The 22599-nt window shown below is 50.7% G+C and overlaps 1 protein-coding gene across 1 annotated transcript in view; it reads right to left on the bottom strand.

Annotated features, from left to right (window-relative positions):
* Positions 1 to 22599, bottom strand: part of LOC119956268 (myocardin-related transcription factor A-like) — a 174533-nt gene that overhangs the window by 147416 nt on the left and 4518 nt on the right. Inside the window, exon 2 of the mRNA XM_038783333.1 lies at positions 12949 to 13071. Coding sequence (XP_038639261.1) covers positions 12949 to 13071 — 123 coding nt within the window. The remainder of the gene's footprint in view (positions 1 to 12948; positions 13072 to 22599) is intronic.

Raw genomic sequence — 22599 nt, 5'->3', positions numbered from 1 at the left:
TCCCTCCCCGCGCACGCTCCCGCGTCCCTCCCCGCGCACGCTCCCGCGTCCCTCCCCGCGCACGCTCCCGCGTCCCTCCCCGTGCGCACTCCCGCGCACGCTCCCGCGTCCCTCTCGCGCACGCTCCCGCGTCCCTCTCGCGCCCCTCTCGCGCACGCTCCCGCGTCCCTCTCGCGCACGCTCCCGCGTCCCTCTCGCGCACGCTCCCGCGTCCCTCTCGCGCACGCTCCCGCGTCCCTCTCGCGCACGCTCCCGCGTCCCTCTCGCGCACGCTCCCACGTCCAATTCGCGCACGCTCCCGCGTCCCTCTCGCGCACGCTCCCGCGTCTCTCTCGCGCACGCTCCCGCGTCTCTCTCGCGCACACTCCCGCGTCCCTCTCGCGCACACTCCCGCGTCCCTCTCGCACACAGTCAGCATCTCTCTCGCACACACACACACATTCCCGCTCTCTTTCTCATAAAAACAAAGAGCGAGATGTCTGTAGTCCAGGCAAGAGGTCAGGAGGGTCGGCTGGGGGAGCTGCCGTTTAGGTTAGTGGGGGACAATTTTAGATATCTAGGGATACAAGTGGCGCGTGACTGGGGCCAGTTGCATAAATTGAACTTGTCCCGGTTGGTCGAACAGATGAGGGGCGAGTTCCAGAGATGGGATGCGCTACCGCTGTCGCTGGGAGGGTGCAGACGGTTAAGACGACGGTCCTACCGAGATTTTTATTTGTATTTTCATCCCGCGGTCCTTTTTTAAGAGGGTTAACAAAATCATCCTGGGCTTTGTGTGGGTGGGTAAGTTCCCACGGGTGAAGAAGGTGATGCTCAAGAGGAATCGGGGAGAGTGGGGCTCGCTCTGCCAAACTTCAGTAACTATTATTGGGCGGCCAATATTGCTGTGATAAGGAAGTGGGTGGTTGGGGCGGGGTCGGTTTGGGAGCGGATGGAGGCAGCTTCATGTGGGGGCACCAGCTTGGGGGCGTTGATAACGGCACCTCTGCCATTCCCGCCGGCGAGATATTCCACCAGCCCCGTGGTGGTTACGGCCCTGAGGATTTGGGATCTGCGGAGGAGGTACGTTAGAGCAGTGGGTGCATTGGTTTGGTCCCTAATATGTGACAATCACCGGTTTGCCTCAGGGAGCTTGGATGGGGGGGGTTTCGGGTGTGGCAAAGGGCAGGAATTGAGAGGATGGGGGACCTGTTCCTGGAAGGAAGCTTCCCTAGCTTGAGGGTGCTGGAGGTGAAGTTTGGATTGGTATCAGGGAACGACTTCAGATATTTACAGGTGCGGGACTTTCTGCGCAGGCAGGTACCATCCTTCCCACTCCTGCCACTAAGGGGGATCCAGGATAGGGTTGTGTCTAGGGGATGGGTGGGGGGCTTGATCCAATTCAAGGTGGTACACAGGGCCCACATGACAGTGGCCCAGATGAGTAGATTCTTTGGGGTAGAGGACAGGTGTGTAAAATGTGCGGGAGGACCAGTGAACCATGTCCACATGTTCTGGGCGTGTCCAAAGCTTAGGGGATACTGGCAGGAGTTTGCGGACGTCATGTCCAGAGTATTGAAAACAAGGGTGGCAATGAGTCCAGGGTGGTGATTTCCGGAGTGTCGGAGATCCGGGAATCCAGAAGGAGAGAGGCAGATGTTCTGGCCTTTGCCTCCCTGTTAGCCCGGGGATGGATACTGCTAGCTTGGAGGGACTCAAAGCCTCCAAAGTCGGAGCCTGGTTAACCGACATGGCTAGCTTTCTCGGCCTGGAGAAGATTAAGTTCGCCTTGATAGGGTCAGTGTTTGGGTTCGCCCGGCAGCCGTTCATCCACTTCTTTGCGGAGAATTAATCGTCAGCAGGGTGGGGGGGGCTCGGGTAGCATAGAATAGGGGGTTAAATGGGCGGGCCTTGGAGGGACGGGTGTTTGCACAATGATTATTATTTTTTTGTACACTATTTTTACACTGTTGTTGCTTGTAATGCCAAAAATACCTAATTAAAATTGTTTGTTTAAAAAAAACTCCCACGCATCTTAGCAACACAGTCTTTTTTTAATGTTCGTTTTTGGGATGTGGGTGTCGCCTGCTGGGCCGGCATTTGTTGCTCATCCCTAACTGCCCCTTGAACTGAGTGTCTCGCTCGGCCATTTCCGAGGGGCAGGTAAGAGTCAACCCCATTGCTGTGGGTCTGGAGTCACATGTAGGCCAGGCCGGGTAAGGACGGTAGATTTCCTTCCCGAAAGGACATTAGTGAAGCAGACGGGTTTTTACAACAATCGGCAATGGTTTCATGGTCATCTTTAGACTTTTAATTCCTGATTTTTATTGAATTCACATTTCACCATCTGCCCTGGTGGGATTCGAACCAGAGGCACAAAGCATTACTCTGGGTCTCTGGACTATTAGTCCAGTGACAAGACCACTACACCACTATCTCCCCAAAAGCTTGTACCACTCCGTGCTGGTTAAAAGGGACACTGTCAGTGTCACATGTTGTGGATGGGGGGTGGGGTGGATGGGGGGGTGGGTGGGTGGGGGGGGGGGTCCAGCTTACACGCTGAGTACACAAAACAAGCTTTTTGGCTCCAGATCTTCATCGGAACAACATATGCAATGTAACCTGTGGTTTCAGACATGTCTGCCTCCAGATCTTCTTTGCGCCCCAAGAAACACTTTCACATCACTATCCGACCATCCTCTATCCTCCATCACTGTGACAGCTCTCATGAAAAAATGAAAATCGCTTATTGTCACGAGTAGGCTTCAATGAAGTTACTGCGAAAAGCCCCTAGTCGCCACATTCCGGCGCCTGTCCGGGGAGGCTGGTACGGGAATCGAACCGTGCTGCTGGCCTGCTTGGTAAGCCAGCGATTTAGCCGAGTGAGCTAAACCAGCCCCTGGACACACGATCACTGGTTTGGATCAGTGTCCAAAATCAAACTACAATTAGCCCTTGAAATGAACACGGGAGACACAGAATCGTTACAGGAAGCTGCCCCCCCCCCCCCCCCCCCCCCCCCCCCCACCCACCACTCCTCTCTGATCAGTTTGATGAAAGAAATGACCTCATTTTTCTAAAGGTTCAATGTAAAGCAAATGTTATTTATTCCAAATTAATTCTCCCATTGCTGGATGCAGTAGTCGGCACAAATCGGTTAATCCATGAAACACTGGGAAATACCTCATCACTGTTTTCTGCACCTTTCTGCTAAAATGGGATAACGTGCAGCATTCTCCATCAGAACCACAGCTACCAACCAGAGCCTTGTGACACTGTGACAGCGATAAAATAATAATTATCTTTATTATTGTCAGAAGTAGGCTCACATTTGGGCTGGAGCAGGGGGAAATGTTTAGAAACATGCATGTTTTAGACTCTGCCAATACAGGGGCAGCACGGTGGCCTAGTGGTTAGCACTGCGGTCTCACGGCGCCGAGGTCCCAGGTTCGATCCCGGCTCTGGGTCACTGCCCCGTGTGGAGTTTGCACATTCTCCCCGTGTTTGTGTGGGTTTCGCACCCACAACCCAAAAGATATGCATCGGCCACGCTAAAAAACTGCCCCATCAATTGGGGAAAAAAATGAATTGGGTATTCTAAATTTATAAAGAAAAGAAGCTGGCCTCCACATTTCTTGGAGGAGGGGCTGAGGACAGGGAGATTGGAGAAGGGGGTAGTGTCGGCGGTTTCGGGGTTATTTCGGAAGAGGAGAAGGTACCGCTGGAAGGGATCAAGGTAAAGTGGGAGGAAGAGTTGGGAGAGGGTATGGAGATGGGGTTCTGGTGCGAGGTGCTCTGGAGGGTGAACACCTCCACCTCATGTGCGAGGTTGGGGCTGATACAGCTGAAGGTGATATACAGAGCACACCTCAGGAGGGCGAGGATGAGCCGGTTCTTTGTGGGGTTAGAAGATGTGTGTGAACCTTGCGGGGGGACGGGGGCAAACCATGTTCATATTGTTTGGTCCTGTCCAAACGTCCAAAGCTGGAGGATTACTGGAAGCAGATTTTTAGGGTAATCTCTAAAGTGGTGGTGGACGTGAAACTGGACCTGGGCCCTCGGGAAGTCGGACCAGCCGGGATTTGAAATGGGTGCGGAGGCAGATATTGTAGCCTTCGCCTCGTTAATCGCCTGAAGGCAGATGCTGTTGGGGTGGAGATTAACCTCCCCACCCTGTGTCCTGACGTGGCGGGCAGGGGAACATGCTGGAATTCTTGACTCTTGAGATGGTCACATTTAAACTGAGGGGAAGGATGGAGCTGGGTTCTACAATTCATGGGCGTTATTGGATTATTTTGAACATTAGGCCGGGTTTTGGGGGGGGGGGGGGGGGGGGGTTGTGATGGTTGTGTTGACATATGGGCTGTTCTTTGGCGGTTGGTGAGAGGATGGGATTGTTGTTGATACATTGTATTCATTGCTATTTATTGTGTGTTCGTGGGTGTAAATTTTGAAGAAAATGTGAAAGAGAATAAAAAATATTTTATTTAAAAAAGTAGGCTCATATTAACACTGCAATGAAGTTACTGCGAAAAGCCCCTAGTCACCACACTACGGCACCTGTTCGGGTACACTGAGGGAGAATTCAGAATGTCCAATTCACCGAACAAGCACGTCTTTCGGGACTTGTGGGAGCAAACCGGAGCGCCCGGAGGCAACCCGCGCAGACACGGGAGAACGTGCAGACTCCGCACAGACCCAGCGGGGAATCGAACCTGGGACCCTGGCCCTGTGAAGCAACAGTGCCAGCCGCCGTGCTGTCGCGCCGCCCAGATACAAATACAGTGAGAGCTACAGGAAACCCCAATAACCTTTGCCCTTATCCAATCCCTGCACTGCAGACTGAGGCCAGTCGGCCCATCGAGTCTGCACTGACCCTCTGGGAGAGCACCTTACCTAGGTGCCCGCCCCCACACTATCCTCGTTATCCTGCACATTGATCATGGCCAATCCACCTATTCTGTACATCGTTGAACTGTGGGAGGAAACCCACGCAGTCACGGGGAGAACCTACAAACTCCACACAGAGGTACCCAAGGTCAGCGCGGTGAGGCAGCATTGCTGACCGCTGTGTTGCTGCAGATAGATCAGCTCGAAATTCCCATTGAAAAACGTGTAAAGTAAATTCCCAATGATTGCTTGGTTGCTCAGATTCTGATGTGTCCCTGTGCTTGCTGTGGTGAATTCTCTAATCAATTTTCCTCACAAAATTTGCATGTTCCATGCTTTTGCATGTTTACATGTTCCACAAGAGAAATGGGGCGCTGTATGGTCTAAACCAGAGCTTCTGTCACCAACACTGCCGTTACATTTAACACCGAGTGATGAGTGAACTGGTCCAACAGCGTTAACCCAGTCTGGTCACTTTGCTGTCCACTAGATGGAGCATTATTCTGCAGCTCAGCGCTGCATTCACAGGGCTGAGGTAATTCCCGTCAGGATTACTCCCACTCTGCAGAAATACAAACCACAAGTCATTGCAACGGACCACAGAGCTGATCCACCCTCTCAGATACGGGGCACTGCATGTTCCAGGGAGACCGTCTGCGAGGAAAGCAAGGTGGTCAAGTGTGTTCTCAAGAATAATCCCTTTATCATGTTCGAACCCAAAGATTTGAAACTTGCTGTTGACTTTTGAATAAAGGCCAGCCTTCCAAAAACAACTGCAAGCGAGAGGCACACCTGAATGAAATGAAAATCGCTTATTGTCACGAGTAGGCTTCAAATGAAGTTACTGTGAAAAGCCCCTAGTCGCCACATTCCGGCGCCTGTTCGGGGAGGCTGTTACGGGAATCGAACCGTGCTGCTGGCTTGCCTTGGTCTGCTTTCAAAGCCAGCGATTAGCCCTGTGAGCTAAACAGCCCCTGTCTGTTCCTCGTACACCACCGTCCTCCACTGGAAAGTACCCAAAACGGCAACATCAACAAGGGAAATATCCGTACCCACATCCCGCCACTCCTGGCATTCAAGCTCCATATCTGCTGATTTTGTTCAAATACATGCTGGAGCTGCAAATGGAACAAAAGAAACGGCCCACAGACCTTCCAAACTGGGCACATCCTCCGCCGAGGCCAAGGGAACGGCAGGCCGGAGGGGAACAGACAGGATCCAACTGGTAAAAGGCAGGCTTGGGGCCAAAGTTGTTTCTTCACAGAGTAACCAAACCCTGCTGGACGGGTTTGTTGGGGTGGGATCACCTCCGAACTGGCTGGGTGCCACAGAGGGAATATTTTAGGACTGCTGTGGACGCCTGCAGAGCTGGGGGACGGGAAGATAAACGGCGGATATCTGCATGAGCAGGGCACTGCTCGAAAAACACTGCAATAACAAACTTTCCAGGAGGTCCTCAGTGAGCACAATTACTCCGATGGAAGACATGAACTTGGCTGTGCTGCCAACCTATCTGCTGCATGTTAAGGGGGGGAGAGGGGGGGTTTAGTTTATTGTGGTGGGGGTAGTTTGGATGTGTTCTTAACTGTTGAGTGTGTTTTTTAAAAACTGTAACCTGAAGCATCCGTTTAATAATATATTGTTACACTGTTTTGTCGAAATGAGAAAGTTTTCAATAAAAACATATTTTAAAAACTTATCCAATGTGTAATTATTTTTCTGCCCGACTCTCAGAGATTCCCAGCATTCACTAGGCTGCTTTTAACTGAGCGGCACCGTAGCACAGTGGTTAGCACAGTCGCTTCACAGCGCCAGGGTCCCAGGTTCCATTCCCGGCTTGGGTCACTGTCTGTGCGGAGTCTGCACGTTCTCCCAGTGTCTGCGTGGGTTTCCTCCGGGTGCTCCGGTTCCCTCCCACAGTCCAAAGATGTGCTGTTAGGTGAATTGGACAGTCTGAATTCTCCCTCCGTGTACCCGAACAGGCGCCCAAGTGTGGCGACTGGGGGATTTTCACAGTAACTTCACTGCACTGTTAATGTAAGCATACTTATTATTATTTCTTTATAAAGAAGGTCCGATTCTGTAAAGAAGTGCTTTGGGAACAAACGATAAACCATGGGAACAAATGTGCACACTGCAGTACACAGCAGGACTCAGATTTGTGAAACAAAGGGAAATTAAATGATCCTGATACAAACTAGAAATAGTGTATTGCAACGTGAAAGAAAGCAGCAAAAAAAAAAGGTGAGAGTGGTTAGCACTGCTGCCTCACAGCGCCAGGGACCCAGATTAAATTCCAGCCTCGAGTCACTGCCTTCCCATGTCTGCGTGGGTTTCCTCCGGGTGCTCCAGTTTCCTCCCACAGTCCAAAGATGTGGTTAGAATCATAGAATTTACAGAATCATAGAATTTACAGTGCAGAAGGAGGCCATTCAGCCCATCGAGTCTGCACCGGCTCCTGGAAAGAGCACCCTACCCACGGTCAACAACTCCACCTTATCCCCATAACCCAGTAACCCCACCCAACACTAAGGGCAATTTTGGACACTAAGGGCAATTTATCATGTCCAATCCACCCTGACCTGCACATCTTTGGACTGTGGGAGGAAACCGGAGCACCCGGAGGAAACCCACGCACACACGGGGAGGATGTGCAGACTCCGCACAGACAGTGACCCAATCCGGAATCGAACCTGGGACCCTGGAGCTGTGAAGCGATTGTGCTATCCACAATGCTACCGTGGATTGGCCACGCTAAATTGCCTCTTAATCCAAAAATGGGCAGGTTAGGCGGGGTGCTCTTTTAGAGGCGGCCACTGCAGACTCGATGGGCCGAATGGCCTCCTTCTGCACTGTAGGGATTCTGAGAAACAAACAATTTCAATTCAAATTTAACACTAAATTCTTTAGAATGGATATTCAGGTATCCAGGATGACTATCGCAGTCGCTCAGCCCTTCTTTCCAATATACAAAATCAGCCAGTCAGGTCAATTCCGATGACATGGCGCTGTTAGTGACCTCAGCTTTGGCCTCGGTTTCAGTTCCTGCTGGGTTATCAAAGTACCCGATGACTGCACTGGCATCGGGAACTAAATTCCTTGGGAGCCGTTTACTTATTAAGCAGGTGTACAGGAAACAATATAAAATGCTCCCAACTGGAGCAAAGAGCCAAACAGTCTTCGGAAAGTTTAACTTTCATTTTAATCAAGTCACTGGTGATTAGAAAAACTCAGCCGGTCTGGCAGCATCTGTGGAAATAGAAACCGAGTTTTAACGTTCTGAGTGCAACATGACTCTTCCGTGGAAGCGAAAAAGTTTTGAAGTCATATTGGACTTGGAACTGTTTCTCTCTCCATAGATGCTGCCAGACCGGCTGAGTTTTTGTGGTGCTTCTTGTGTTAATTTCAGGTCTCCTGTATCTGCAGGATTTTGCTTTTACTTTAGGGGAGTGGGACTAGTTCAGTTGCTGCAGGAGAAACCACAGAATGGACACGACAGGCCGAAAGTCCCGCCTCCTGTTCTGGCATGTTTCCAACCCAGAAAAACCCACAAAATGGCCTCACGGTAGCATGGTGGTTAGCATCAATGCTTCACAGCTCCAGGGTCCCAGGTTCGATTCCCGGCTGGGTCACTGTCTGTGTGGAGTCTGCACGTCCTCCCCGTGTGTGCGTGGGTTTCCTCCGGGTGCTCCGGTTTCCTCCCACAGTCCAAAGATGTGCGGGTTAGGTGGATTGGCCATGCTAAATTGCCCGTAGTGTAAGGTTAATGGGGGGATTGTTGGGTTACGGGTATACGGGTTACGTGGGTTTAAGTAGGGTGATCATTGCTCGGCACAACATCGAGGGCCGAAGGGCCTGCTCTGTGCTGTACTGTTCTATGTTCTATGTTCTAAAAACAAGGGTGCGCTAAACAAGCTAAAGAGGAATGTGCAGGGCTATGGGGGGGAAAAGGGCAGGGGAATGGCACTACGATGCTCGTTCGGACAGCCAGCGCAGACATGATGGGCCGAATGGCCTCCTTCTGCATCGTAACCATTCTGTGATTCTGACAATGCAAGGCAGGTGGAGTCATTGCATCAAAACCCATCTGGCGAGGGTCGGTTTGGAATGAATCAATCACCCATTTTATAACCTGTCCAAATTTACTGGAAAAGAATGCTGAGGGAGGTGGAACGGGAGAGATCGTTTCGATCCAATCAGTTCCCCACATGTGGGTCAGGCCAAAATTAATCCCAAGCAACAACCAGACCTCGGCACCATCAATGCCTCTTTGCTTTGAATATTTGCACCATTTGTACAGAGCCACCAGGTAAGTGGAAGGCATGGTAGCACAGTGGTTAGCACTGCTGCTTCGCAGTGCCAGGGATCTGGGTTCGATTCCCAGCTTGGGTCACTGTCCGTGCGGAGTCTGCACTTCCTTCCCGTGTCTGTGTGGGTTTCCTCCGGGTGCTCCGGTTTCCTCCCATAGTCGAAAGATGTGCCGGTTAGGTGGCTTGGCCAGGCTAAATTGCCCCTTAATGTCCAAAAAGGTTGGGTGGGGTTACTGGGATAGGGTGGAGGTGTGGGCTTAGGTAGGGTGCTCTTCCCAAGGGCCGGTACAGACTCGATGGGCCGAATGGTCTCCTTCTGCACTGCAAATTCTATGGTTGAATCGTACAGTGAAAGAGGGACAATAAAGGAAGATTTACAGTGTGCACAGCAGAGAGAGAAGAAAGAGCTTCACAGGGACCCAGAGTCCAAAATTAAAGTTTGATAAGGCAGTCCTTCGCAGAGAGCGATGCGCTGAAAACCGATGCTGAACAATTCAATTTTCCAATGGTGCTGACTTCACACAATGAGGTAGGCACGTAGCCCCAACAGAGCAGTGTAGAAGTTGAAGAGCTAGCGAGGAAGGGAAACCTGAACCAATTACATCCCACACATCTGGCTGCTTGACACACGCAATTTCACAGTGTCCAAACTTCATTCGGAAACCTCCCAGTTAAATGCAGTACAGTCAGAGATAATTTACCAATACAGAAGCCAGTGATCCGTTGCAAACTTGCAGCAGGAGGCTGAGAAGCTGCCACTAGAGTAAAATGCGAAAGAGGAAGACAAGGGAAAGGGCTGTCGGAAATGAATAATTGACATGAACCAGAACCGTTCCAAGGCCGCATCATCAGCAATGGTACTGGACTCGGGAAAACTGTCACACCACTGTGAGGCCGAGAATACTGTATAATCAGTCAATTGTATGCAGTGTTGGGGTCCCAGACCAGACCTCAATGGATACGAGGAAACTGGTCAAGAAACACCAACAATCTTTTAAACTGTAAACTGCGAGGAAAGGATACAATAGAATAAAATAGGGCAGTACAGGCCCTTCGGAACTCGATGTTACGCCGACCTGTGAAACCCCTCTAAAGCCCATCTACACTATTCCCTTATCGTCCATATGTCTATCCAATGACCATTTGAATGCGTTTAGTGCTGGCGAGTCCACTACTGTTGCAGGCAGGGCATTCCACGCCCTTACTACTCTGAGTAAAGAACCTACCTCTGACATCTGTCCGATATCTTATCTCCCCTCAATTTAAAGCTATGTCCCCTCGTGCTGGACATCACCATCCGAGGAAAAGGCTCTCATTGTCCACCCTATCTAATCCTCTGATCATCTTGTATGCCTCAATTAAGTCACCTCTTAACCTTCTTCTCTCTAACGAAAACAGCCTCAAGTCCCTCAGCCTTCCCTCATATCTTTCCAGAATTGCTAATGTCTCCTCCTCCTTATGAACCTCAAACCCGTCTAGTCTAGTAGCCTGTATCTCAGTATTCCTCTCGACAACATTGTCTTTTTCCTGCGTGAATACTTACAAAAAATATTCATTTAGCACCTCTCCTAGCTCCTCGGACTCCACGCACAATTTCCCACTACTGTCCTTGACTGGCCCTACTCTTACCCGAGTCATTCTTTTATTCCTGACAAACCTATAGAAAGCTTTAGGGTTTCCTTGATCCTACCTGCCAAAGACTTCTCATGTCCCCTCCTGGCTCTTCTTAGCTCTCTCTTTAGGTCCTTCCTGGCTAACCTGTAACTCTCGAGCGCCCTAACTGAGCCTTCACGTCTCATACTTCTCTCCAGGAGTGACTCCACTGACAAATAAGGATATGAAGGCAAATGGAATTTTGTCCTTCATTGCTAGAGGGATGGAGTTTAAGACTAGGGAGGTTATGTTGCAATTGTATAAGGTGTTAGTGCGGCCATACCTGGAGTATTGTGTTCAGTTTTGGTCTCCTTACTTGAGAAAGGACGTACTGGCACTGGAGGGTGTGCAGAGGAGATTCACTAGGTTAATCCCAGAGCTGAAGGGGTTGGATTATGAGGAGAGGTCGAGTAGACTGGGACTGTACTCTTTGGAATTTAGAAGGATATGGGGGGATCTTATAGAAACATTTAAAATTATGAAGGGAATAGATAGGATAGATAGGGGCAGCAGGGTAGCATGGTGGTTAGCATAAATGCTTCACAGCTCCAGGGTCCCAGGTTCGATTCCCGGCTGGGTCACTGTCTGTGTGGAGTCTGCACGTCCTCCCCCTGTGTGCGTGGGTTTCCCCCGGGTGCTCCGGTTTCCTCCCACAGTCCAAAGATGTGCGGGTTAGGTGGATTGGCCATGCTAAATTGCCCGTAGTGTCCTAATAAAAATGTAAGGTTAAGGGGGGGGGGGGGGGGGGGTTGTTGGGTTACGGGTATAGGGTGGATATGTGGGTTTGAGTAGGGTGATCATGGCTCGGCACAACATTGAGGGCCGAAGGGCCTGTTCTGTGCTGTACTGTTCTATGTTCTATGTTCTAGATGTGGGCAGGTTGTTTCCACTGGCGGGTGAAAGCAGAACTAGGGGGCATAGCCTCAAAATAAGGGGAAGTAGATTTAGGACTGAGTTTAGGAGGAACTTCTTCACCCAAAGGGTTGTGAATCTATGGAATTCCTTGCCCAGTGAAGCAGTAGAGGCTCCTTCATTAAATGTTTTTAAGATAAAGATAGATAGTTTTTTGAAGAATAAAGGGATTAAGGGTTATGGTGTTCGGGCCGGAAAGTGGAGCTGAGTCCACAAAAGATCAGTCATGATCTAATTGAATGGCGGAGCAGGCTCGAGGGGCCAGATGGCCTACTCCTCCTGGTTCTTATGTTATATCAAAACAAACTTTATTATTAACACAGGATGGGGCAGCACAGTAGCATTGCGGATAGCACAATGGCTTCACAGCTCCAGGGTCCCAGGTTCGATTCTGGCTTGGGTCACTGTCTGTGCGGAGTCTGCACATCCTCCCCGTGTGCGCGTGGGTTTCCTCCGGGTGCTCCGGTTTCCTCCCACAGTCCAAAGATGTGCAGGTTAGGTGGATTGGCCATGATAAATTGCCCTTAGTGTTGGGTTGGGTTATTGTGAGAGGGTGGAGGTGTTGAACCTGGGTGGGGTGCTCTTTCCAAGAGCCGGTGCAGACTCGATGGGCCGAATGGCCTCCATCTGCACTGTAAATTCTATGATCAACCCCATCAACATCCAAGGAATAAACAGCACCTACTTCTAAAATTTCAATAAAGCAAAATGCATGTGCAGGTCAAATGCCAGTATATGTAATGTTAACACTTAGTGGCTTATAGACTTATTCACAATGTTCCTGAAGAGAAGCTTTCAGTCAGAGAAACACACGTTTCCTCAGAAGCCAGAGCACAAAACTAAAAACAACAGACACAGGGGCAGGGCTGAAAACAAAACTAAAAACGGACTCCCTCCCTCCCATGAGTGACACCTGCCCTGCTGTTAACTCCTTAATCACAGCTTTAACAGACATATAATCCTGACACCGTAACCTGTTTTAATAAAATTACTGCAACAGATGTATTAAACAGCATATGCCAACATTTGCTACATTAATCGCATTCGAGTGAATTAAATTAATATTTTACTTCTGAAGCATTACTTGGCCTGGGGTAACCGCATCCGATTTGGCCCCATTGCAACTTTCAGCGTTTTGTCTGCCCTAACCACCCGACCCACATCCCCCACAAACAAAAGGAAGGAATCTCCAAATGTATCTCACCCTGTAGCAAGCGCTCCTCCTGTTGGGTGAAGGTGGAGTGACACTGGCGTCGAAGCCGAGGAGAAGTCCGCACCTCGCTCACCTGCCCTCCCATCTCAGGCGTGCCAAGGGGAGACGAATGCTCTAAATGGGGAAAACACAAAAAGGAGGACAAAATGAGAACCAAAAATCGAGCTCCCAACCCAGACACAAGACCAGCAGCCTATGATCAGCGCTGAACTGCAAACTTAATTGGAACGGTCAGCAGCGCCTCAGCCAGTAATACAGTCGCCTTTGATTCCAGGTTCAAGTCCCATTCCGGTGCTTGAGCACAAACATCAAGGCCAAAGAGTCCTGATGGAGCGCTGTAGCCCCCCCCCCCCCCCCCCCCCCCCCCCCCCCCCCGCGGATGTGAACGATTCAATAGCGCTAATTCGAAGACGAGCAGGGGGATTCTCCCCAGTGTCCTGGCCAATGTTCATCCTTCAATTATCAGAAGAGACGGATTACCTGCTCAGCGTCACTCTGCATCTTTGTGGGAGTTTACTGGACGTAAATTAACTGCCGCGATTCCTGCGTTAGTGACTACACTGGGAAGAAGCTGGTCGGTGCTGTAAAGCAGTAAAATGGTTGTGCGCTGCTATATAAATGCAAGTCTTTCTATTTTCATTTGGATCAGCCCCATTGAAGTGTCATATTGAAGCGTAATCCTTCAGGGGTACTGACTCAAATACATAGGGCACTGAAAGAGATCTGCACCTAATCCTGGATTGCACCATCACCAGTAACCAATGCACAACAATCAGACATAGCTGCCCACATACCTTGCCAAGTACAAATACCAACTAGAGGGCACAAGTGGGGCACATTTCTCCTCCCTGCTGTGCCAACATTACAATTACACAAAAGCAAAATGCTGCAGGTGCTGGAAATCTGAAATCAAAATTTAAAATGCCGGAAATGCTCAGCAGGTCTGGCGGTATCTGGAAAGGGAAACAGAGTCAATATTACAGGTCATTCACCCGTCAGCACAACTAATGACGGGGCAGTCCTCGGAACGTGAGAGAATGCCGTAGTGAGTGAGTGACGTAGTGAGCGAGTGCCGTAGTGAGTGAGTGCCGTAGTGAGCGAGTGAGTGCGTGCCGTAGTGAGCGAGTGAGTGCATGCGGTAGTGAGTGAGTGCCATAGTGAGCGAGTGAGTGCGTGTCGTAGTGAGTGAGTGCATGCGGTAGTGAGTGCTGTAGTGAGTGAATGAGTGCCGTAGTGAGCGAGTGAGTGCGTGTCGTAGTGAGTGAGTGCATGCGGTTGTGAGTGAGTGCCGTAGTAAGCGAGTAAGTGCATCCAGTAGTGAGTGAGTGAGTGTGTGTGTGCCGTAGTGAGTGAGTGAGTGCATGCCATCGTGAGTGAGTGAATGAGTGTGTCGTAGTGAGTGAGTGCGTGCCGTAGTGAGCGAGTGAGTGCCGTAGCGAATGAGTGAGAGTGCAGTAGTGAGTGAGTACGGTAGTGAGCGAGTGCGGTAGTGAGTGAGTGCGGAAGTGAGTGCGGTAGTGAGTGAGTGCGGTAGTGAGTGAGTGCGGTAGTGAGTGAGTGCGGTAGTGAGTGAGTGCGGTAGTGAGTGAGTGCGGTAGTGAGTGAGTGCGGTAGTGAGTGAGTGCGGTAGTGAGTGAGTGCCTTAGTGAGTGAGTGCCTTAGTGAGTGAGTGCCTTAGTGAGTGAGTGCCTTAGTGAGTGAGTGCCTTAGTGAGTGAGTGCCTTAGTGAGTGAGTGCCTTAGTGAGTGAGTGCCTTAGTGAGCAAGTGAGTTGATAAAGCGTTTGATAAGGTTCCCCACGGTCGGCTATTGCAGAAAATACGGAGGCTGGGGATTGAGGGTGATTTAGAGATGTGGATCAGAAATTGGCTAGTTGAAAGAAGACAGAGAGTGGTAGTTGATGGGAAATGTTCAGAATGGAGTTCAGTTACGAGTGGCGTACCACAAGGATCTGTTCTGGGGCCGTTGCTGTTTGTCATTTTTATAAATGACCTAGAGGAGGGCGCAGAAGGATGGGTGAGTAAATTTGCAGACGACACTAAAGTCGGTGGAGTTGTAGACAGTGCGGAAGGATGTTGCAGGTTACAGAGGGACATAGATAAGATGCAGAGCTGGGCTGAGAGGTGGCAAATGGAATTTAATGTGGAGAAGTGTGAGGTGATTCACTTTGGAAAGAATAACAGAAATGCGGAATATTTGGCTAATGGTAAAATTCTTGGTAGTGTGGATGAGCAGAGGGATCTCGGTGTCCATGTACATAGATCCCTGAAAGTTGCCACCCAGGTTGATAGGGTTGTGAAGAAGGCCTATGGTGTGTTGGCCTTTATTGGTAGAGGGATTGAGTTCCGGAGCCATGAGGTCATGTTGCAGTTGTACAAAACTCTAGTACGGCCGCATTTGGAGTATTGCGTACAGTTCTGGTCGCCTCATTATAGGAAGGACGTGGAAGCTTTGGAACGGGTGCAGAGGAGATTTACCAGGATGTTGCCTGGTATGGAGGGAAAATCTTATGAGGAAAGGCTGATGGACTTGAGGTTGTTTTCGTTAGAGAGAAGGTTAAGAGGTGACTTAATAGAGGCATACAAAATGATCAGAGGGTTAGATAGGGTGGACAGCGAGAGCCTTCTCCCGCGGATGGAGGTGGCTAGCACGAGGGGACATAGCCTTAAATTGAGGGGTAATAGATATAGGACAGAGGTCAGAGGTGGGTTTTTTACGCAAAGAGTGGTGAGGCCGTGGAATGCCCTACCTGCAACAGTAATGAACACGCCAACGTTGAGGGCATTTAACATTTTTTTGGATAAGCATATGGATGATAAGGGCATAGTGTAGGTTAGATGGCCTTTAGATTTTTTCCATGTCGGTGCAACATCGAGGGCCGAAGGGCCTGTACTGCGCTGTATCGTTCTATGTTCTATGTTCAATGAGTGTGTGTCGTAGAGAATGAGTGAGTGAGTGCGGTAGTGAGTGAGTGCGGTAGTGAGTGAGTGCGGTAGTGAGTGAGTGCGGTAGTGAGTGAGTGCGGTAGTGAGTGACGTAGTGAGTGAGTGCCGTAGTGAGCGAGTGAGTGCGTGCCGTAGTGAGCGAGTGAGTGCATGCGGTAGTGCGTGAGGGCCGTAGTGAGCGAGTGAGTGCGTGTCGTAGTGAGTGAGTGCATACGGTAGTGAGTGAGTGCCGTAGTGAGCGAGTGAGTGCATGCTGTAGTGAGCGAGTGAGTGCATCCGGTAGTGAGTGAGTGAGTGTGTGCGTGCCGTAGTGAGTGAGTGAGTGCATGCCATCGTGAGTGAGTGAATGAGTGTGTGTCGTAGTGAGTGAGTGCGTGCCGCAGTGAGCGAGTGAGTGCCGTAGTGAGCAAGTGAGTGTGTGTCGCAGTGAATGAGTGAGAGTGCAGTAGTGAGTGAGTACGGTAGTGAGTGAGTGCGGTAGTGAGTGAGTGCGGTAGTGAGTGAGTGCGGTAGTGAGTGAGTGCGGTAGTGAGTGAGTGCGGTAGTGAGAGTGCGGTAGTGAGAGTGCGGTAGTGAGAGTGCAGTAGTGAGTGAGTGCCGTAGTGAGTGAGTGCCGTAGTGAGTGAGTGCCGTAGTGAGTGAGTGCCGTAGTGAGCAAGTGAGTGTGTGTCGTAGAGAATGAGTGAGTGAGTGTGGTAGTGAGTGAGTGCGGTAGTGAGTGAGTGCGTGTCGTAGTGAGTGAGTGCATGCCGTAGTGAGTGAGTGCGGTAGTGAGTGAGTGCCGTAGTGAACAAGTGAGTGCGTGTTGTAGTGAGTGAGTGCGGTAGTGAGTGAATGAGTGCCGTAGTGAGCAAGTGAGTGTTGTAGTGAGTGAGTGCATGCGGTAGTGAGTGAGTGCCATAGTGAGCAAGTGCTGTAGTGAGCGAGTGAGCGCGTCCGGTAGTGAGTGAGTGAGAGAGTGAGTGTGTGCCGTAGTGTGCGAGTGAGTGCGTCCGGTAGTGAGTGAGTGAGTGAGTGCCGTAGTGAGTGAATGGGTGCGTGTGGTGGTGAGCGAGTGAGTGCCGTAGTGAGCGAGTGAGTGTGTGTCGTAGTGAGCGAGTGAGTGTGTGTCGTAGTGAGCGCGTGTCGTAGTGAGTGAGTGCGTGCCATCGTGAGTGAGTGCCATCGTGAGTGAGTGCGGTAGTGAGTGAGTGCGGTAGTGAGTGAGTGCGGTAGTGAGTGAGTGCGGTAGTGAGTGAGTGCGGTAGTGAGTGAGTGCGGTAGTGAGTGAGTGCGGTAGTGAGTGAGTGCGGTAGTGAGTGAGTGCGGTAGTGAGTGAGTGCGGTAGTGAGTGAGTGCGGTAGTGAGTGAGTGCGGTAGTGAGTGAGTGCGGTAGTGAGTGAGTGCGGTAGTGAGTGAGTGCGGTAGTGAGTGAGTGCGGTAGTGAGTGAGTGCGGTAGTGAGTGAGTGCCGTAGTGAGTGAGTGCGGTAGTGAGTGAGTGCCGTAGTGAGTGAGTGCCGTAGTGAGTGAGTGCCGTAGTGAGTGAGTGCGGTAGTGAGTGCCGTAGTGAGTGAGTGCCGTAGTGAGTGAGTGCCGTAGTGAGTGCCGTAGTGAGTGAGTGCCGTAGTGAGTGCTTTAGTGAGTGAGTGCCGTAGTGAGTGAGTGCCGTAGTGAGTGAGTGCCGTAGTGAGTGAGTGCCGTAGTGAGTGAGTGCCGTAGTGAGTGCCGTAGTGAGTGAGTGCCATAGTGAACAAGTGAGTGCGTGTTGTAGTGAGTGAATGACTGCCGTAGTGAGCGAGTGGGTGCGTGTCGTAGTGAGTGAGTGCATGCGGTAGTGAGTGAGTGCCGTAGTGAGCGAGTGAGTGCGTGCTGTATTGAGCGAGTGAGTGCATCCGGTAGCGAGTGTGTGTGTGTGTGCCGTAGTGAGTGAGTGCGTGCCATCGGGAGTGAGTGAATGAGTGAGTGCCGTAGTGAGCGAGTGAGTGCGTGTCGTAGTGAGCGAGTGCGTGCCGTAGTGAGCGAGTGAGTGCGTGTCGTAGTGAGTGAGTGAGTGCGTGCCATCGTGAGTGAGTGAATGAGTGTGTGTCGTAGTGAGTGAGTGCGTGCCGTAGTGAGCGAGTGAGTGCCGTAGTGAGCAAGTGAGTGTGTGTCGTAGTGAATGAGTGAGAGTGCAGTAGTGAGTGAGTACGGTTGTGAGTGAGTGCGGTAGTGAGTGAGTGCGATAGTGAGTGAGTGCGGTAGTGAGAGTGCGGTAGTGAGTGCAGTAGTGAGTGAGTGCGGTAGTGAGTGAGTGCGGTAGTGAGTGAGTGCCTTAGTGAGTGAGTGCCTTAGTGAGTGAGTGCCTTAGTGAGTGAGTGCCTTAGTGAGTGAGTGCCTTAGTGAGTGAGTGCCGTAGTGAGCAAGTGAGTGTGTGTCGTAGAGAATGAGTGAGTGAGTGTGGTAGTGAGTGAGTGCGGTAGTGAGTGAGTGCGTGCCGTAGTGAGTGAGTGCATGCTGTAGTGAGTGAGTGCGGTAGTGAGTGAGTGCCGTAGTGAACAAGTGAGTGCGTGTTGTAGTGAGTGAGTGCGGTAGTGAGTGAATGAGTGCCGTAGTGAGCGAGTGAGTGCGTGTTGTAGTGAGTGAGTGCATGCGGTAGTGAGTGAGTGCCATAGTGAGCAAGTGCTGTAGTGAGCGAGTGAGTGCGTCCGGTAGTGAGTGAGTGAGAGAGTGAGTGTGTGCCGTAGTGTGCAAGTGAGTGCGTCCGGTAGTGAGTGAGTGAGTGAGTGCCGTAGTGAGTGAATGAGTGCGTGTGGTGGTGAGCGAGTGAGTGCATGCGGTAGTGAGTGCCGTAGTGAGCGAGTGAGTGTGTGTCGTAGTGAGCGAGTGAGTGTGTGTCGTAGTGAGCGTGTGTCGTAGTGAGTGTGTGTCGTAGTGAGTGAGTGCGGTAGTGAGTGAGTGCCGTAGTGAGTGAGTGCCGTAGTGAGTGAGTGCCGTAGTGAGTGAGTGCCGTAGTGAGTGAGTGCCGTAGTGAGTGAGTGCCGTAGTGAGTGAGTGCCGTAGTGAGTGAGTGCCGTAGTGAGTGAGTGCCGTAGTGAGTGAGTGCCGTAGTGAGTGAGTGCCGTAGTGAGTGAGTGCCGTAGTGAGTGAGTGCCGTAGTGAGTGAGTGCCGTAGTGAGTGAGTGCCGTAGTGAGTGAGTGCCGTAGTGAGTGAGTGCCGTAGTGAGTGCCGTAGTGAGTGAGTGCCGTAGTGAGTGCTTTAGTGAGTGAGTGCCGTAGTGAGTGAGTGCCGTAGTGAGTGAGTGCCGTAGTGAGTGAGTGCCGTAGTGAGTGAGTGCCGTAGTGAGTGAGTGCCGTAGTGAGTGAGTGCCGTAGTGAGTGCCGTAGTGAGTGAGTGCCGTAGTGAACAAGTGAGTGCGTGTTGTAGTGAGTGAGTGACTGCCGTAGTGAGCGAGTGGGTGCGTGTCGTAGTGAGTGAGTGCATGCGGTAGTGAGTGAGTGCCGTAGTGAGCGAGTGAGTGCGTGCTGTATTGAGCGAGTGAGTGCATCCGGTAGCGAGTGTGTGTGTGTGTGTGTGTGTGTGCCGTAGTGAGTGAGTGCGTGCCATCGGGAGTGAGTGAATGAGTGAGTGAATGAGTGAGTGCCGTAGTGAGCGAGTGAGTGCGTGTCGTAGTGAGCGAGTGAGTGCGTGCCGTAGTGAGCGAGTGAGTGCGTGTCGTAGTGAGTGAGTGAGTGCATGCCATCGTGAGTGAGTGAATGAGTGAGTGCCGTAGTGAGTGGATAGCTGATGATGTGGAGATGCTGGTGTTGGACTGGGGTGAGCACAGTAAGAAGTCTTACACCAGGTCACAGTCCAACAGGTTTGTTTTCGGAGCACTGCTCCTTCCTCAGGTGAAGTCCTAGTGTTTGAAACAAACCTGTTGGACTGTAACCTGGTGTTGTAAGATTTCTTACTGTGCTCACCCCAGTCCAATGCCGGCATCTCCACATCATAAAAGTCTAATGATGACCAGGAAACCATTGTCGATTGCCAACTGGTTTACTAATGTCCTTCAGGGAAGAAAATCTGCAGGATTACAAGATGCACCGATCGCAGGGACAGAAGCTGTGCACACAGATCACCATGTAGCCTTCTCCCAACAACGCCACAAAGCAGATTCATCAGTCATTGATCATATTGCCTGTGCACAGATTTGCTGCGATGTTTGCCAGCGCATCAGCGGCAAAACCCCGACTAAAACTAGTATTTATACAGACCTTTAACACAGTAAAATGTCGGTAAAGTCAGCTCTCCCCCCTCAAAAAGGTGAAAGCAGCCGATGATTACAAATGGGGACTATGGCGACTTTACTTTTATATAGAACAGCAAAGACACATCGGAAAACTAAGTTTTGGTCTCTAGATAACGAGCCAAGAGTGCGTCAACCATCTGGGCTAAAAGTCCTGATGAATGAGCTATGAAGAGCATGTTTACAATCAAACGCTCATTTCAGCTTTTTAAAGTTGGTTGGTTGTTAGATGCTTTGCCATTATTTATTTATACAGTTAAACTGCAAGGCTCTCTCTGGAGTGAAGCACAGCAAAATCTTCCTAGACGCCACAAATAATTGGCTGTGGTCGCTCCCTGGTCACAGCCGTCCTGGCTCTGAACAGTATCGCAGTTGCGTCATTATGCAAACAAGTTGTAGGTGCATGCAGTACTGACTGCAGGCTACACCCAAAATCAACCTGCATCAAAATACATTCACCTTGCTTGCAAAATGTCTGGGCAGCAGCATTATACTAATATCGCCTGATTAATGAAGAATGGACCACGTAACATCAAACAGGTTGGCCTAAAATAGGATTTTTCCTCTTTTGACCCAACCAAAGGTTGCCAATAAGGAGGAACCTTGGCAAAAGGGTAATATAAATATACTGTTTAAAAAACCAAAAACATTTCGATTGAAGTGACATTTCCAAGGATGAAGATACATTCCCAGGCGCCCTTAGTGCCCGCCAGTGATGAAGTGCTTCCAGAGGTTAATCATGAAGCGCATCACCTCCATGCTCCCAGAACGCCTTGATCCACTGCAATTTGCATACCGCCACAACCACTCCACAGCAGACGCCATTTCCCTGGCCCTACGAGAGCATCTCAACAACAAGGACTCCTACATCAGACTCCTATTTATTGACTACAGCTGCGCCTTCGGCACCATAACCCCAGCCAAGCTCATATCAAAGCTCCAAAACCTAGGACTTGGCTCCTCCCTCTGCAACTGGATTCTCGACTTTCTGACCCACAGACCACAACCAGTAAGACTAAACAACAACGCCTCCTCCACAATAGCCCTCAATACCGGGGCCTCGCAAGGCTGCGTACTTAGCCCCCTACTTGACTCCCTGTACACACACGACTGCGTGGCAAAATTTGGTTCCAACTCCATCTACAAGTTTGCTGACGATACGACCATAGTAGACCATACTATGGGGCAGCAGGGTAGCATGGTGGTTAGCATAAATGCTTCACAGCTCCAGGGTCCCAGGTTCGGTTCCCGGCTTGGGTCACTGTCTGTGTGGAGTCTGCACGTCCTCCCCGTGTGTGCGTGGGTTTCCTCCGGGTGCTCCGGTTTCCTCCCACAGTCCAAAGATGTGCGGGTTAGGTGGATTGGCCATGCTAAATTGCCCGTAGTGTCCTAATAGTAAGGTTAAGGGGGGGGGGGGGGGGGGGGGGGAGTTGTTGGGTTACGGGTATAGGGTGGATACGTGGGTTTGAGTAGGGTGATCATTGCTCGGCACAACATCGAGGGCCGAAGGGCCTGTTCTGTGCTGTACTGTTCTATAGAACATAGAACAGTACAGCACAGAACAGGCCCTTCGGCCCTCGATGTTGTGCCGAGCCATGATCACCCTACTCAAACCCACCCTATACCCGTAACCCAACAACCCCCCCCCTTAACCTTACTTTTTAGGACACTACGGGCAATTTAGCATGGCCAATCCACCAAACCCGCACATCTTTGGACTGTGGGAGGAAACCGGAGCACCCGGAGGAAACCCACGCACACACGGGGAGGGTGTGCAGACTCCGCACAGACAGTGTCCCAGCCGGGAATCGAACCTGGGACCCTGGAGCTGTGAAGCATTTATGCTAACCACCATGAAATGAAATGAAATGAAATTTAAATGAAATGAAATGAAATGCTACCGTGCTGCCCCATACTATGGTCTACTATGGTCGTATCGTCAACAAACTTGTAGATGGAGTTGGAACCAAATTTTGCCACACAGTCGTGCGTGTACAGGGAGTCAAGTAGGGGGCTAAGTATGCAGCCTTGCACTATTATGTTCTATGTTCTAGTGGGCCAGATCTCGAATAACGACTAGTCAGAATACAGGAGGGAGATAGAGAACATAACAGTGCAGTACGGGCCCTTCGGCCCTCGATGTTGCGCCGACCTGTGAAACCATCTGAAGCCTATCTGACCTACACTATTCCATTTTCATCCATATGTCTATCCAGCGACCACTTGAGTCTACTACTGTTGCAGGCAGTGCGTTCCACACCCCTACTACTCTCTGAGTAAAGAAACTGCCTCTGACATCTGTCCTATATCTACTACCCCTCAATTTAAAGCTATGTCCCCTCGTGTTGGTCATCACCATCCGAGGAAAGAGACTCTCACTGTCCACCCTATCTAACCCTCTGACTATCTTATATGTCTCTATTAAGTCACCTCTCAGCCTTCTCCTCTCTAAC

This window comes from Scyliorhinus canicula, chromosome 23 (genome assembly GCF_902713615.1).
Source record: "Scyliorhinus canicula chromosome 23, sScyCan1.1, whole genome shotgun sequence".
Lineage (NCBI taxonomy): Eukaryota > Metazoa > Chordata > Chondrichthyes > Carcharhiniformes > Scyliorhinidae > Scyliorhinus > Scyliorhinus canicula.
Note: the sequence above shows the minus strand (reverse complement) of the source record. Positions and strands in the feature narration are given on the sequence as shown.